Source organism: Scyliorhinus canicula, chromosome 9, assembly GCF_902713615.1.
Source record: "Scyliorhinus canicula chromosome 9, sScyCan1.1, whole genome shotgun sequence".
Taxonomy (NCBI): Eukaryota; Metazoa; Chordata; class Chondrichthyes; order Carcharhiniformes; family Scyliorhinidae; genus Scyliorhinus; species Scyliorhinus canicula.
The window spans coordinates 90,841,015-90,856,039 of NC_052154.1; the positions used below are offsets into that span (position 1 = coordinate 90,841,015).

The window sequence follows — 15,025 nt, forward strand, 5'->3', positions numbered from 1 at the left end:
GGGTGTGTGAAGGGAAAGAGGATGGGGGGTGTGTCCCAGTGGGCAGGGTGTGTGATGGGACAGAGGATGGGGGAGGGGTGGGTGTTTGTCAAGGAGGGTTGTCTCACTTGTTGCAGCTCCGCCAACATCGCATAGCGCGACATCCCGGGTGGCAGACCCCCCAACAAGGTCCAGTGCCCTCTGCTCAAAGGTGGTGAGGGGGTGCAGGTTGGGCGAACCCCCTCCAGTCTTGTGCCGCTCACGGTTGTTGTGAGCGTACTTGGCCTGTTGGGGGAGGGTACATAGGTAGATCATTACAATACGGCAGGTATCAGCAGTCCGTTCAGATACTGGCACAGTTTGGGGGTCAAGTTGTCATAAGACGATTGCATCTCTCCATGGGGCCAGAGCGCTGGGTCTGTGACAACTTTGTGAACCATCCTCAAATAACTCTGGCCCAATCCCCTCCACCCCCCATGCCAGGGGGGGGAGGTGGGTGATTAGGTAAGGGGGGGGGGAGGGATGGTTGTGACCAGGGGGTACCTTCTTGGCACTTACCCTGGCAGCCCTGGTGAGGTCGTGTAGCTTTTTCCGGCACTGCTCTGCAGAGCGAGGGTTCTGCCCCACAGCACTGACGGCAGCGGCCACCTCTCGCCAGGCCTGGCGTACCACGCTGGCAGGTTGGCGATGCCCTCTCCGCGGGCGGAGGATGCCCCTCCTCTGCTCCACGGCAACGAGCAGCGCCTCGACATCGGCCTCCACAAAACGAGGTGCAGCTCTCCTGGACTCCGACATCATGGCCGACAGATTCTGTGCTCGCCCGCGCCTTTTTACGACGTCGGGCGGCGTCGCGTGGGCGTGATCGTGTCGTCGCCGCGTTCCGTCGTCATCGCGCACGTGATTGATGCGGCCGCGTTACTAGCCCATTTCCTGGAAGTGAATACGTCGGGAAATGGACCCTTCCCGACCGTCGTAAAACGCGCCCGTTTTTTACGACAGTTTCGCGATTTTTCGCGGGTGCGCAGAATCGCGCCCTGTATTCTTTGCAATACTTTGGTGGCAATAAATATGTAGAATTAAAGGTATTCCCTGTACATGATGGTGAGCGAATAATAGGTTGGAACAGACATTCTGACCCTGAAAACTGGAAAGAATGTGGAGAATTCAAGGAAACTGCAGCTTCAGAATTTGTTTTTTGTTTATATTTTTAAACTGTTATTCAGGAAATGCTAAATGTATGTCATTTATACTTGTCAGCATTCAAAGAATCCCTATTGGCATCACGGTAGCACAGTGGTTTGCACAGCGCCAGGGTCCCAGGTTTGATTCCGGCTTGGGTCACTGACTGTGCAGAGTCTGCACGTTCTCCCTGTATCTGCGTGGGTTTCCTCCAGGTGCTCCGGTTTTCTCCCACAAGTCCTGAAAGACATGGGGCGGAATTCTCCGCCAGGTCCGACGCTGTTGTGAAACCCGGAGAGGTTCACGACGGCGTCGGAGGCCGCTCCTGGCCCCCTATTCTCCCCCCCCCCCCCTGGGGGGCTAGGAGGGCCGTGCCGTGAATCTCGGCCGCTGGGCCTTGTCGCTGGTGTCAAGGCCTGGCGCGCCGAGAATGACGCGGCCGACGCGGCTAATGACGGCTGAAACCCGTGCATGCGCGGTTGCCGTCTTCCCCTCTGCTGCCCCGCAAGACATGGCGGCTTGATCTTGCGGGGCGGCGGAGGGGAAAGAGAGCGTCCCTTTCATATGCCGGCCCAACGATCGGTGGGCACTGATCGCGGGCCATTCCCCTCCCGAGCACGGTCGTGGTGCTCATTCCCCTCTCCGCCCCCCACAAGCCACAAAACAGCTTTCGCCGCCATGTTCATGCCGGCAGCAACCAGGTGTGGTTGCCGCCGGCGTGAACCGGTCGGCAACGGCAGGCCGTTGGCCCATCCGGGTCGGAGAAAAATGGCGGCCCGCGATTCTCCGAGCAGCGTGTCGCAAAATGCGACAGGCCATTTTGGGGGGGGGGGTGGGAGAATTGCGGGGGGTGCCAGAGCAGCCCTCCCGCGATTCTCCCACCCGGTGTGGGAGCGGAGAATCGCTCCCATGCTTTTTAGGTGAATTAAACATTCTGAATTCTCCCTCAGTGTACCCGAGCATAATGTGGCAAAGAGGGGATTTTCACAGTAACTTCATTGCAGTGTTTATGCAAACCTACTTGTGATAATAATAAAAATTATTATTATCATTGAATCAGTACCAACCCTCCAAAAGAGCACTCCATCCAGGTCCACTCTACTCCCCACCATGTCCTCTCCCCGTAACTCCGTAAGCTAAACTTCACATTCCCCCCGCAACCTAACCTTCACATCCCTGGACACGAAGGGGCAATTTTAGCATGGTACTCCACCTAACCTGAACATCTTTGGACTGTGGGAGGAAACTGGAGCACCCGGAGGAAACCCACGCAGAGGTGGGGTGAACATGCAAACCCCATACAGACAGTCACTCAAGACTGGAATCAAACCCGGGTCCCTGGCGCTGTGAGGTGACAGTATTAACCATTGTGCCACCGTGCTGCCCGACTGCCAGTCGTAGAACTGTAAATTCTTAAAGGAGCAAATAGGATTGGATCAATGTTTTTGAATGTCTTCCAGATTTGCAAGTTGTATCTGATAGGTGGGCCCAGATGTTATTGAGTCGAGTTGCTAAAACCTCTAACATTCTGCCACCACAGGTGACTTTCCGTAATGAGGTCACTCAGGAATACCTGTACTACATTGTAAACATTAAATCCGTATCTCCTGGCCTACACGGCACCATCGAGTTGGTAGCACCAGTTCGCCAGAGCACGACCGGTACTGTGATAGTTGAGAATCCATTGACTATCCCCACTGTATTCATCATGGATTGTAAACTCTCGGACATCTCTCTTCCAACACAGCTCATTGTCCCACCGCAGGCTAAGGTAAGAGCCAAGAGGCCGGAACAGTAAGTCAGGTGTTCGGGGCAAGGAGCCAGCAGGCCGGGGAACGAGTCGGGCTGTGGGTGTAGAGAGTTCAAAACATTAGACTCAGTTGGCCACTTGAGCCTGCTCTGCCATTCAGTAAAGATCAAGGCTTGTTTATTGTGGCATTAAATGCACTTTCTTGCCTGTTCTCCATAACCCTTGACTCACTTGTTGGTAAAAACATGTCTAACTCAGTCTTGAATATATTCAATGATCCAGCCTCCACTGTTCACTGAGTGAGCGAATTCCAAAGATTAACAACCCTCCGAGAGGCATCGACAAATGGGGAACCATCCTCGGTAATTCTTCCCTGTCATACTCTCTCAGTAGTTTAATTTTAATGCACTGCAATGAGTATAGGCCTCACCTACTCATAAGAAATGCCTTCATCCCAGGAATCAGCCTCGTGAACCGTTTCTTAACTGTCTCCAATGTAATTATGTCCTTCCTGAAGGAAGGTGACCAAAAATGCACCATCACAGTGCTTAAGGACAGGCATCCATGCATTGGTACAGGATAGCTGTTGAGAGGATGTTTCCTGCCCCCCCCCCCCCCCCCCCTCACCACCCTTGGGGGCACAGTTTAAAAACAAGGTTCTTCCATTTAAGATGGAGGAATTTCCTAACTCTATCAGAGAGTCGTTAATCTTTGTAATTCTCTCCCACAGTGACTGCTGGGCCATTGAATGTATTCAAGGCTGAGTTGGACAGGTTGGCACAAATGTTAAGCATCATGGGAGGAGGAAAGTAGAGTTAAGCTCACGATCAGATCAGTCATGTTATTGAACGGTGGAGCAAGCTCGGGGGGCCGAATGGTCAACTCCTGCTCCTAATTCTTATGTTATTGTGTATTATGGTGTATTCACATTGCAAGTATTGCCTGAATAAAAGCAGTTTAAGGTGTGTGTGGCTGACAGTCAGCAACAAAGGAACAAGCTAAAATGGTGAACAATTTAAAGACAAGCACAATGTTTTCATTATTATATCATCATTTTTCACTTGCAGTAACATGGTAGCTAAAAATGGAGGAGCCACAGTCAAACAATGCAGGAAGTATTTCAGAGAAGCAAGGAACAACTGAATCCCAATCCAGGAAGGTTGCAAGCCCGATCCAGCTGGATCTACTGGCCTGAGCTAACTTAGTGAATGCAGTTGTCACCAAGTCAGAAGATGTAGATCAACAGGAAGACTGCAGACATGGTCATTCCTTCATAGACCTGACCATCTGGTCACCAAAAAGGAAACTGTGGTGAATGTTTCCAATACATTTGTGAAGAAACAACCGGAATGAAATGAAGGCCCCCTGAGAAAAATCTTGCATCCCAATAAAATTATACTTAGTGGGACAGCACACCTTGAAAGTTGGGGTCTACATTTTCCAGCCCAGAAATGACCCTGCCTTGATGAGACTACCACCTAAGAGATGTCCCTTTCCCCCTGTCATTGATCAAGCCCTGCAGCGATCTGACTGGAGGCGATGGGTTCCTCAGCCAATGACATCTGGGCTACTGCTATTACTAGGTCCCTCTGATTGGCTTTGAATGCAGGACCCTGGGCCCTAGTAGGTGTTTCATGCATCCAGCATTCAAATACGGAGACAGGAAACAGAAAGAACAATGACAGAGGTTGTTTTCCCTAAAGTTAACCAAATTTACATGGGAACCTTATATGTGGAAAGCTGGTTCCAAACACCCAAAGATAAAGGCAGGGTATTGGTGTTAATATGGAACAGGGTTGTGTGGGATGAGTCATGTTGGGGGTGGGAAGGGAGTGCACAAAATTCCTGGTTCATTCTGAACCTGATGCAAACTTTCAGGGTGCTGCTGGTAGTATTCCTGTGGGATTTCTGACAAACCTCAATGTACTGCTTTCCCTCCGTAGGGTTTACTGAATTTTGAATATCAACCACTGAAAGTGGGCGAAGTCACCGGGCGCCTTACACTGAGCAGCAATGAGTTGGGAGTCTACCATTATGACCTGATTCTGAAAGGCAAAACAGCGGGATTCGAGAAACCCCTCCACTTCCGGACCACCTTTGGTACCAGTCAGACCCTCAATGCCAAGTTCATGAATCACTCCCGCCAGAAAATTGAGTTCTCATGCAAGGTAGGTTCTACATGAAGCAAGATGTCTTCTGAAGCATTAGACACATTGCCCTGGGCCAGTGGTTATACTACAATTTAATCAATGGCTGAGAGACAGAAGTTCATGGCCCATCCAGTAACCCTATAACCTAACCTGCATATTCCTGGACATTAAGAGGCAATTTAGCACAAACAATCTACCTAATCTGCACGGCCGAGGTTCACGACGGCCTCGGAGCCCGCTCCCCGCACCTGATTCACCCCCACCCGGGGGGCTAGGAGCGGGCCTCCGTCTTTCTCGGCAGCGACCTCGTCACGCCGAGAATGTGAATTCATCCGCGCATGCGCGGGTTGCCTGTTCCAACCCGCGCATGCGCGGATGACTTCATCACGCAGACGGCACGAACCCACGCATGCGCGGTGGCCGCCTTTCTCCTCAGCCGCCCGGCAAGATGTGGCGGCTTGATCTTGCCGGGCGGCGAGGGGGAAAGAGTGCGTCCGTTTTGGACGCTGGCCCAACGATCGGTGGGCACTGATCGCGGGCCTGTCCCCTCCCGAGGACAGTCGCGGTGCTCCCGTCCCAATCGGGCCCCTAAATGCCCCAAACGGGCATCTAGCGCCCGTTTCACGAATGCAGCGACCAGGTGTGGTTGCTGCCATGGTGAAACGGGCGTGAAGGGCCGGCCGCTTGGCCCATCGGGCTCGGAGAATCGGCGCTCGCCGTGAAAAATGGCGAGTGCCGATTTTTCCGAGCCGGGGGGGATCACTGGGGGCGCCAGGGGGCGTAAAAAATGTCGGGAGGCCCTTCCATGATTCTCCCATGCCACGTGGGGAGCGGAGATGGACTGTGGGAGGAAATCCACCCAGACATTGGGTGCCTGGTGCTGTGAGGCAACAGTACTAACCACAGTGCCACCCTTTGTCTATTCCAAAGTCATCTGAACTTTTAATTTGTTCGGTGATTATTTCGTTTTGGATTTTAGCTTCATTGTTTTTCAGCTTATTTATTGCTCTTCTTGCATTGTGTTTCATGATCTCTGGTTCATCACATTGAATTGAAGCATATTTTGATCACTGTTAGATAAATGCTCTCTATCTAGGTTATCTCAATCTAGCTCATCACTAAATCTAGTACAACCTGCGCTGGCACATATTGCTCCAGACAATTGTTATGAATGCATTCAAGAAATTTATTAAGGGTCGGGAAGTGAGGCAGGGGGTAGAACAGGGCAAGGTCGTGCGAGGTACAGTAGGAAGAGGAGGAGTCCGACAGGTCAGTGGGAAACGGGGGGGAACAGGGAGAGGATGCTGGGTCAGCAAAGCAAGACTAGAGAGAGCAAACAGATGGCAGGCAGAGGAAGGACAACCAACATATTAACATGCACACTGAAGTAGACTATTAAAAATTAATAACATGATTAACTTGAAATCATAATTAGGGGCAGCACGGTAGCATGGTGGTTAGCATAAATGCTTCACAGCTCCAGGGTCCCAGGTTCGATTCCCGGCTGGGTCACTGTCTGTGCGGAGTCTGCACGTCCTCCTCGTGTGTGCGTGTGTTTCCTCCGGGTGCTCCGGTTTCCTCCCACAGTCCAAAGATGTGCGGGTTAGGTGGATTGGCCATGCTAAATTGCCCGTAGTGTCCTAAAAAAAAGTAAGGTTAAGAGGGGGGGGGGGGGTTGTTGGGTTATGGTATAGGGTGGATACGTGGGTTTGAGTGGGGTGATCATTGCTCGGCACAACATCGAGGGCTGAAGGGCCTGTTCTGTGCTGTACTGTTCTATGTTATATGTTCTATAATCTATGCTGACAGTCCAGTGCAGCTTGAGAGAGTGCTGTACTGTTGGAGATGCCATCTTTCAGCTGAGGCACTTTTGCAAAGTCCTGTCTGCCAACTTGTAAAAGATTCCATAGCCACCAATTCAAATATAAGTGGGAGATTTCTCCCAAATATTTATTAAACAGCCAACATTGCTGAATGGTATTACCTGGTTATTTATCACATTGTTGTTTATGGGCCCTTGTTGGGCATAACTGAATAATTTCCATTTTATAACTTCAAAAACTGTTTGGTTGTAAAGCAAATGTGACCATTCTGAAATGCCGATCAAGTCCATGTAAGTGCATGGGCTGGTGTCTCTGATTCTGCAGCTATGACTGCAGGATCCTCCTTGTCTTACAACGAAAACATCGGTGGCGCGTCCGCACTAATGCTCCATCCAGTGGGGGCTAGCAGACGCACAATGTAAAGCCCCCTGGCTTTACCTGCCGATACGGACACAGAATGGCTGTGTCCGTGACCGCGCAGGCGCATGGCGGCGGCCTGCAGCGACTGCGCTACAAACATGGTGCCGGCTGCGCATGGACCCAGCGTGCCAAAAACTGCCCCTCTGTAACTCCGCTCGCCACCCCTGGACCGCACAATCCAGAATATCCCTTACTCTGTTCAAAGCTCACAATCACACTGTCCAGTATATCTCATATTGTGTTCACAGCTCACAATCACACTATCCAGAATTTCATTGTGTTCACAGCTCACAATCACACTATCCAGAATATCCCTCAGTCTGTTCACAGCTCTCAATCACTATCCAGAATATCTCTTGTCGTGTTCTGTGTGTTGACCATTGTAATGATGTACACAGAACACATAGTTGTTTAACTAGAAAGGTGATTTATTAACAAACATGTGGAAAGATAACTAACAAACTATAATACAAACGATGGCTATGAAATGAATTCAGTGAATTCTCCTGGAGTTACTTGTCTAGCTCATCATTTGAGCCTCCACTTTACCCATCATGGTTATCGTAATTATCATCGCAGTGATCATCATCAGAGTCATTATCATCTGCAATGGCTTCTCCTGCAAAGTATGACATTGCATATGGAATTACACAAAAAGTGACCAATTTGAAAGTCAGCAGCAAATCTTGCTGCAGAACTTTCATCCAATACTCCATCCTCTGGAACTTCAGGCGGACTGAAAAAGTTGAAGAAAGAGTCATTTGGTACAGTTTTCATAACTGTTTTACCAGTGCCTCGACCCTTATGCTTCTGCTTCATTTTAATGCTTTTCAGTGTGACATTTTTTTCCTTTCTCCCAGTCGATCTGGCACCATGTGCAGCCCGTGATTTCTGGTTTCTCAACGAATAAAAAGTCTAACTCATCAGGCCGTGACTTCATCTGGTACACTTTTGTAACTGCCTCATTTGTGAAATACTCATTTGGCTCGAACTTAAACTCCAGAGTGAAGCTCATTGGTTGTCCAAGCTATGAATATTTAACGTTCACATCTTTGAGATTCTTTAAGATAGGCTTATCATGCTCCTTTATTGTCACAAGTAGGCTTACATTAACTCTGCAATGAAGTTACTGTGAAAATCCCCTAGTCGCCACATTCTGGTGCCTGTTTGGGTACACAGAGGGAGAATCCAGAATGTCCAAATGACCTAACATCACGTCTTTCCGGACTTAGAGTCATAGACGTTTACAGCATGGAAACAGGACCTTTGGCCCAGCTTGTCCATACCGCCCAGTTTCTATCACTAAGCTAGTCCTACTTGACCATATTTGGCCCATATCCCTCTATAATAGAGTCATAGATGTTTACAGCATGGAAACAGGCCCTTTGGCCCACTCGTGGGAGGAAACCGGAGCACCCGGAGGAAACCCACGCAGATTCAGGGAGAATATGCAAACTCCACAGAGACAGTGATCCAAACCAGGAATCGAACCTGGGATCCTGGCGCTGTGAAGCAATGTGCTAACTACTGTGCTACCGTGCCGCCCCTGCATCATGCCACTGAGCAAATTCACATTTTTAAACTGTTAACCAGAATTCTGGAATTCCCTTTGGCTCCTCCATCTCTTCATCTGCTTTGTCATCCTCCACTTTAACTTTCGCTTGGATCTCTTCAGTTAACAGCACCATTATATCTTGTTGCCAGTCGCGATGATCTTCTGTCGCAGCGCTGCCTAGAATGTACAGGCGCTGAACTAGGTTCAGGGCCTCATATGCATCCGCTCCTATGATGGACTCATGTTCCGTATCCACAATGGAAAATGGCATGATGTGACTTCTGGGGCGAAATTCTCCGACCCCACGCAAGGTCGGAGAATCGGCCAGCAGTGGCGTTAATCGCGCTCCCGCCAGGTTTTTAAATCTCTGACAGGCCAAAAACCGGCGTTGTGCAAATCCCGCCGGCAGCCTCTGAAAACAGCTGGCGCCGGCGGGATTTCATTATTTTTTTCTTTCACCAAATCTCCGGCCCGGATGGGCCGAAGTCCCGCCGACGTGGCCACGGGTCACGTCGGCGAAAAACAGAGTAGCTTTAAAACGGCGTCAACCATTGATGATGGTTGACGCCGTTCAGTGACCTAGGGCGAGTGGGGGGGTTGCGAGTGGGGGGGTTGCGAGTGGGGGGGGGGTTGCGAGTGGGGGGGGGTAGGTGCGGTGGGGGGGGGTAGGGGTGGTGGGGGGGTTGGGGGAAGCGGCGTGCAGAGAGGGGGGGGCCACGGATGCCTGGGGCCAACGCACCGTCGCCCCCCCTCTGCACGCCGCTGCCCCCTACCCCAACCACCCCCCCTCACCACCCCACCTCCCTCCAACGCCCCTACCCCCCTCACCACCCCTACCCCCTCCCCACCACCGCTACCCCCCTCCAACGCCGCCCCCCATCTCTCGCAACGCCGCAACCCCCCCTCATCGCCGCAACCCCCCACCCTCAACGCCGCAACCCCCCACCCTCTCAACGCCGCAACCCCCCACCCTCTCAACGCCGCAACCCCCCCTCGCAACCCCCCCCCATCGCCGCAACCCCCCACCCTCAACGCCGCAACCTCCCACCCTCTCAACGCCAGGTCTCTCTCCCCCCCCCCCCAAACAACGCCGGGTCTCTCTCTCCTCCACCCCCCCTCCAAACAACGCCTCTCCTCCCCCCCCAAACAACGCCGGGTCTCTCTCTCCTCCTCCCTCCCCTCCCTCCCAAACAACGCCGGGTCTCTCTCTCCTCCCCCCCCCCCCAAACAACGCCGGGACTCGCCACTTCCGCAGCTGGTGAAACTGACGCGTATCGCGTCAGTCCGCTGCTGGCCCTTTCGGGAACGGAGATTGCCGGCTTAAAAGAAGGCCCGGAAGCCGGAGTCATCCGCACCGCTTTTCCCCGCCGGAAATGGGCGTCACGTCGGTCCGCAGAGAATTTCGCCCCTGATGTGAACCCATGCTTTGAGTTCACATACATCCAGCTGCAATCTTTTTCCCATTGTAGTCTTTCAGCAGTCTCGTTTGAGTGACGATTTTTGGTTTAACTGCAGCCCGTGCAAATCGGACAAACTGAGCAGGTTGGCCCTCGCTCCCGTATCGAGCTTGCATTTTATCAATGTGGTGTTCAGCATCATTGGAATTATCCATCTGCCTTCGATGGTATCAGCTTCACCAGCACTATTGTCACAATTGGTCAGTAAGACGTCTTCACTTTTCATATTCAGATCTATTGTGCCCGTGGTCTAAATCAGCTCAATTAAAAACTGTTCTTCAAGGGACATCTCATCAACTGCGTTGACTGATCCTGTGTGGTCCACTGTTGGATGTGAAAGGTATTGGGCGCGATTCTCCGACCCCCACGCCGGGTGGGAGAATCGCAGGAGTGCCGGGCGAATCACGCCACGCCGCCCTGGCACCCGCACGCGATTCTCCCACCCCCTCAAAACAGCGTGTCGCGTTTTGCGACAGGCCGCTTGGAGAATCGCCGGTCCAGTCGAGCGGCAATTCTCCGGCCGGATGGGCCGAGCGGCCTGCCTAATACGACCGGTTCACGTCAGCGCCAACCACACCAGGTCGCTGCCGGCGTGAACAGCACGCGACCACTGCGTGTGGGGCCTGTGGGAGGCGGAGGGAGAATCGAGCACCAGGGGGGTGCTCAGGTGGGGTCTGGCCCGCGATCGGTGCCCACCGATCGTCGGGTGCCGGCGTCTCTAAAAGGTGCACTCCTTTCCCTCCGCCACCCCGCAAGATCAATCCTCCATGTCTTGCGGGGCAGCGGAGGGGAGGACGGCAACCGTGCATATGCGGGTTGGCACCGGCCAACCTGCACATGCGCGGGTGACGTCAATTAGGCGCCTACGGCCGCGTCATTCAGGCAGCGCTGCTTTGACGCAAGCGTCAAGCTCGGCGCGCGAGATTGACGCGCCGCCGCTCCTAGCCCCCTGGGGGTGGGAGAATAGGGGGCGAGGAGCGGCCTCCAACGCCGGAGTGAAACACTCCGGTTTTCACTCCGGCGTCGGCAATTTGCCTCCCTTTGGGAGAATTGCGGCCATTGTTTCACAAAATGATTTGTACGGCCACACTTGGAACATACTTTCCCAAATGCGGGACTTTCCCAAATGCGGGATATCGTCGTGGCCCACATTGATATCCACATTACATAGAACATAGAACAGTACAGCACAGAACAGGCCCTTCAGCCCTCGATGTTGTGCCGAGCAATGATCACCCTACTCAAACCCACGTATCCACCCTATACCCGTAACCCACCAACCCCCCCTTAACCTTACATTTTAGGACACTACAGTCAATTTAGCATGGCCAATCCACCTAACCCGCACATCTTTGGACTGTGGGAGGAAACCGGAGCACCCGGAGGAAACCCACGCACACACGGGGAGGACGTGCAGACTCCGCACAGACAGTGACCCAGCCGGGAATCGAACCTGGGACCCTGGAGCTGTGAAGCATTTATGCTAACCACCATGCTACCGTGCTGCCCACTTGACTACATGCTGCTCTTTAGAAGCATTAACCAGAAACACAGGGACCAATTTTAATGACAAATGCAATCGATGCAGTGTCAAGGTGGACTGGAAGCTACCTAGTCCTCTGAAGTACGAGGGTGGCATGGACTTTAATTTTTGGGCTTCATCTGCATTATGTCATCAGTCTCCCACCTGACCTGGTGCACAGGTGGGAGTAAGTACTCTGCAGCTTCCTGTTACCCAAGGGGAATGATCTCCAACACCAAGCTAAGTGGTGGGGAACAAGAGGGAGAAACTATAATAATGGCACAAGCGGCCCAGGGTTCTCCTCAAGACCAGAGAAAACCCCCTGCTCTCCCTGTCCCAGGAACTACAAATAAACATATCTTTCAGACCTGGGTTCCATTTCCTAATGGAAATGGATCACAATTGTGCCACATTGTTGGCACAAGATGGCGGATCCGGTCAGCCGCTCAAAATGGCCACATGCACTGCAACCACGTTTCAGTGCTTATGGCGCTGGCATCCTCTTCCAGATTGGAGCCAACATTTTGTAGGTTGAGTGTACTGCTCGGCTGTTCTTCTTTCTTCAGACTATTTCGCCCCGTCTTCTCCATCATTATCTTTAATTATTTTACACAGATGGTACCATGTTGTGTTCTGTGTGGTGACTGTTATAATGATGTACACAGAACACATAGTTATTTAACTAGAGAGATGATTTATTAACAAACGTGTGGAAAGATAACTAATAAACTATAATACAGACGATGGCTACTAAATTAATTTGGCGAATTCTACTGGAGCTACTCTTAAGTGCGACTAACCTCTTGTATGTCTTACTACCAACTGCCGGTTGTCTTGAGTCACGTGCTAGATCTCTATAGCCACCAGCTGATTGGAGGTCGCATTGCCAACCAAATACAGAACTGGGCACAGGCATATCACCACATCTCTCATGCCTTCCATAGCTCACAATCACACTATCCAGAATATTTCTCAGTGTGTTCACAGCTCACAATCACACTATCCAGAGTATCTCTCATTGTGTTCATAGCTCACAATCACACTATCCAGAGTATCTCTCATTGTGTTCATAGCTCACAATTACACTATCCAGAGTATCTCTCATTAAATCTGTTCACAGCTCACAATCACACTGTCCAGAATAATTCTCATTGTGTTCAAAGTTCACAATCACACTAAACAGAATATCTCCTGTTAGTTGTATTCACAGCTCACAATCACACAGTCCAGAATATCTGTCAGTGTTCACAGATCACAATCACACTATCCAGAATATCTCATTAATTGTGTTCACAGATCACAATCACACTATCCAGAATATCTCATTAATTGTGTTCACAGATCACAATCACACTATCCAAAATATCTCTTATCGTGTCACAGCTCACACTATCCAAAATATCTTTCATTATGTTCACAGCTCACTATCGCATTGTTCACAATATCTCTCATTAATTTTGTTCACAGCTCACAATCATACCATCCAGAATATCTCTTATTGTGTCACAGCTCACACTCACATTTCTCTCAGCAATCATGTTCACCGTTCACAATCACACGATACAGAATATCTCTCTGTTCACAGCTCACAATCACACTATCCAAAATATGTTTCATTGTGTTCACAGCTCACAATGTCTCTCATTGATTGTGTTCACAGCTCACAATCACACTATTTAGAATATGTCTCATTGTGTTCACAGCTCACAATCACACTATTTAGAATATGTCTCATTGTGTTCACAGCTCACAATGACACTAAACAAATATATTACACTGTGTTTACAACTCACAATCACACTATGCAAATATACCACACTGGGTTACAGCTCACAATCACACTGGAAATATATCACACTGGGTTACAGTTCATAATCACACTATCAAGTATATCTCATATTGTGTTCACAGCTCACAATCACACTAAACAAAGATATCACACTGTGTTTACAACTCATAATCACACTATGCAAATATACCACACTGGGTTACAGCTCACAATCACACTGGAAATATATCACATCGGGTTACAGCTCGCAATAACACTATCAAGTATATCTCTTATTGTGTTCACAGCTCACAATCACACTATCCCGAATATCTCTCATTAATTGTATTCACAGCTCTCAATCACACTATCCAGAATAACTCTCATTGTGTTCACAGCTCACAATTGCACTATGCAGAATATCTCAAATTGTGTTCACAGCTCACAGTCACATTCGTCTGTTAAACAGGAACATCAAAGTTTGACAAATATTGCAGTGCAGGAAAGTCATTCAGTCTAACAAGCTATTCTTTCCAGATTCCTTATAGGAACAGACTCGGGCCAATAAATGTTTTCATGAAATTCAGTTAGATAATCGTTAATCTGTGTGTTAACTCATTTATTCACCTTTATTCACTATCCCTTAATAGCCTTGCCTACTAACAGCTTATCAGTTTCCGTTTTGAATTTGATTCAACCACAACAGTTCTGTTGGAGAGCGAGTTCCAGATTTCCATCACATTTTGTGAGGAACCTCAACTGTTTGCCTTTTCATCATATCCCTCAACCCTTTCCATATCTGGAAGTACATTTGATCACCAGTTGATTCCATTTATAGTACAAGTTCTTTTTCCTGTCTACTTGTCCCTCAACTCTATTAATCCCAGATGAAATGGTCCTATCTAACTTTCCTCCTAACTCGATTTTTAACTTGTGTCCCGATATTATATTCTTGATTACATCAGCATATAGATCCTGGATTGCCGACAACGTTTGGTGACAGTCCCAAGTCCAAATGCAGCAATACGTGGACAATATCCAGGCTTGGGTTGAAAGGTGGCAAGTAACATTTGTACCACACAATTGCCAGCAATGACCATCTCCAACAGAAGAGAATTGAACCATCACCCACTGAAATTCAATGGAATTACCATCACTGGATTCCGCACTTCAAGATCCTGGGTGTTACCATTGACCAGAAACTAAACCGGACTAGTCATATAAATACTGTAGCCAAAAGAGCAGGTCAGAGGTTAGGAATCCTGCAGTGAGTAACTCACCTCCTGACTCACCAAAGACTGTCCACCATCTACAAGGCACAAGTCAAGAGTGTGATGGAACACTCATCACTTGCTGGGTGAGTGCAGTTCCAACAGCACTCAAAGGCTTGACACCATCCAGGATAAAGCAGCCCGCTTGATT

The 15,025-nt window shown here is 49.9% G+C and overlaps 1 protein-coding gene across 1 annotated transcript in view; it reads left to right on the forward strand.

Annotated features, from left to right (window-relative positions):
- Positions 1 to 15,025, forward strand: part of LOC119970901 (hydrocephalus-inducing protein-like) — a 140,942-nt gene that overhangs the window by 121,447 nt on the left and 4,470 nt on the right. The window contains exons 11-12 of the mRNA XM_038806010.1: positions 2,699 to 2,929; positions 4,852 to 5,076. Of these exons, the coding sequence (XP_038661938.1) occupies positions 2,699 to 2,929; positions 4,852 to 5,076 (456 nt within the window). The remainder of the gene's footprint in view (positions 1 to 2,698; positions 2,930 to 4,851; positions 5,077 to 15,025) is intronic.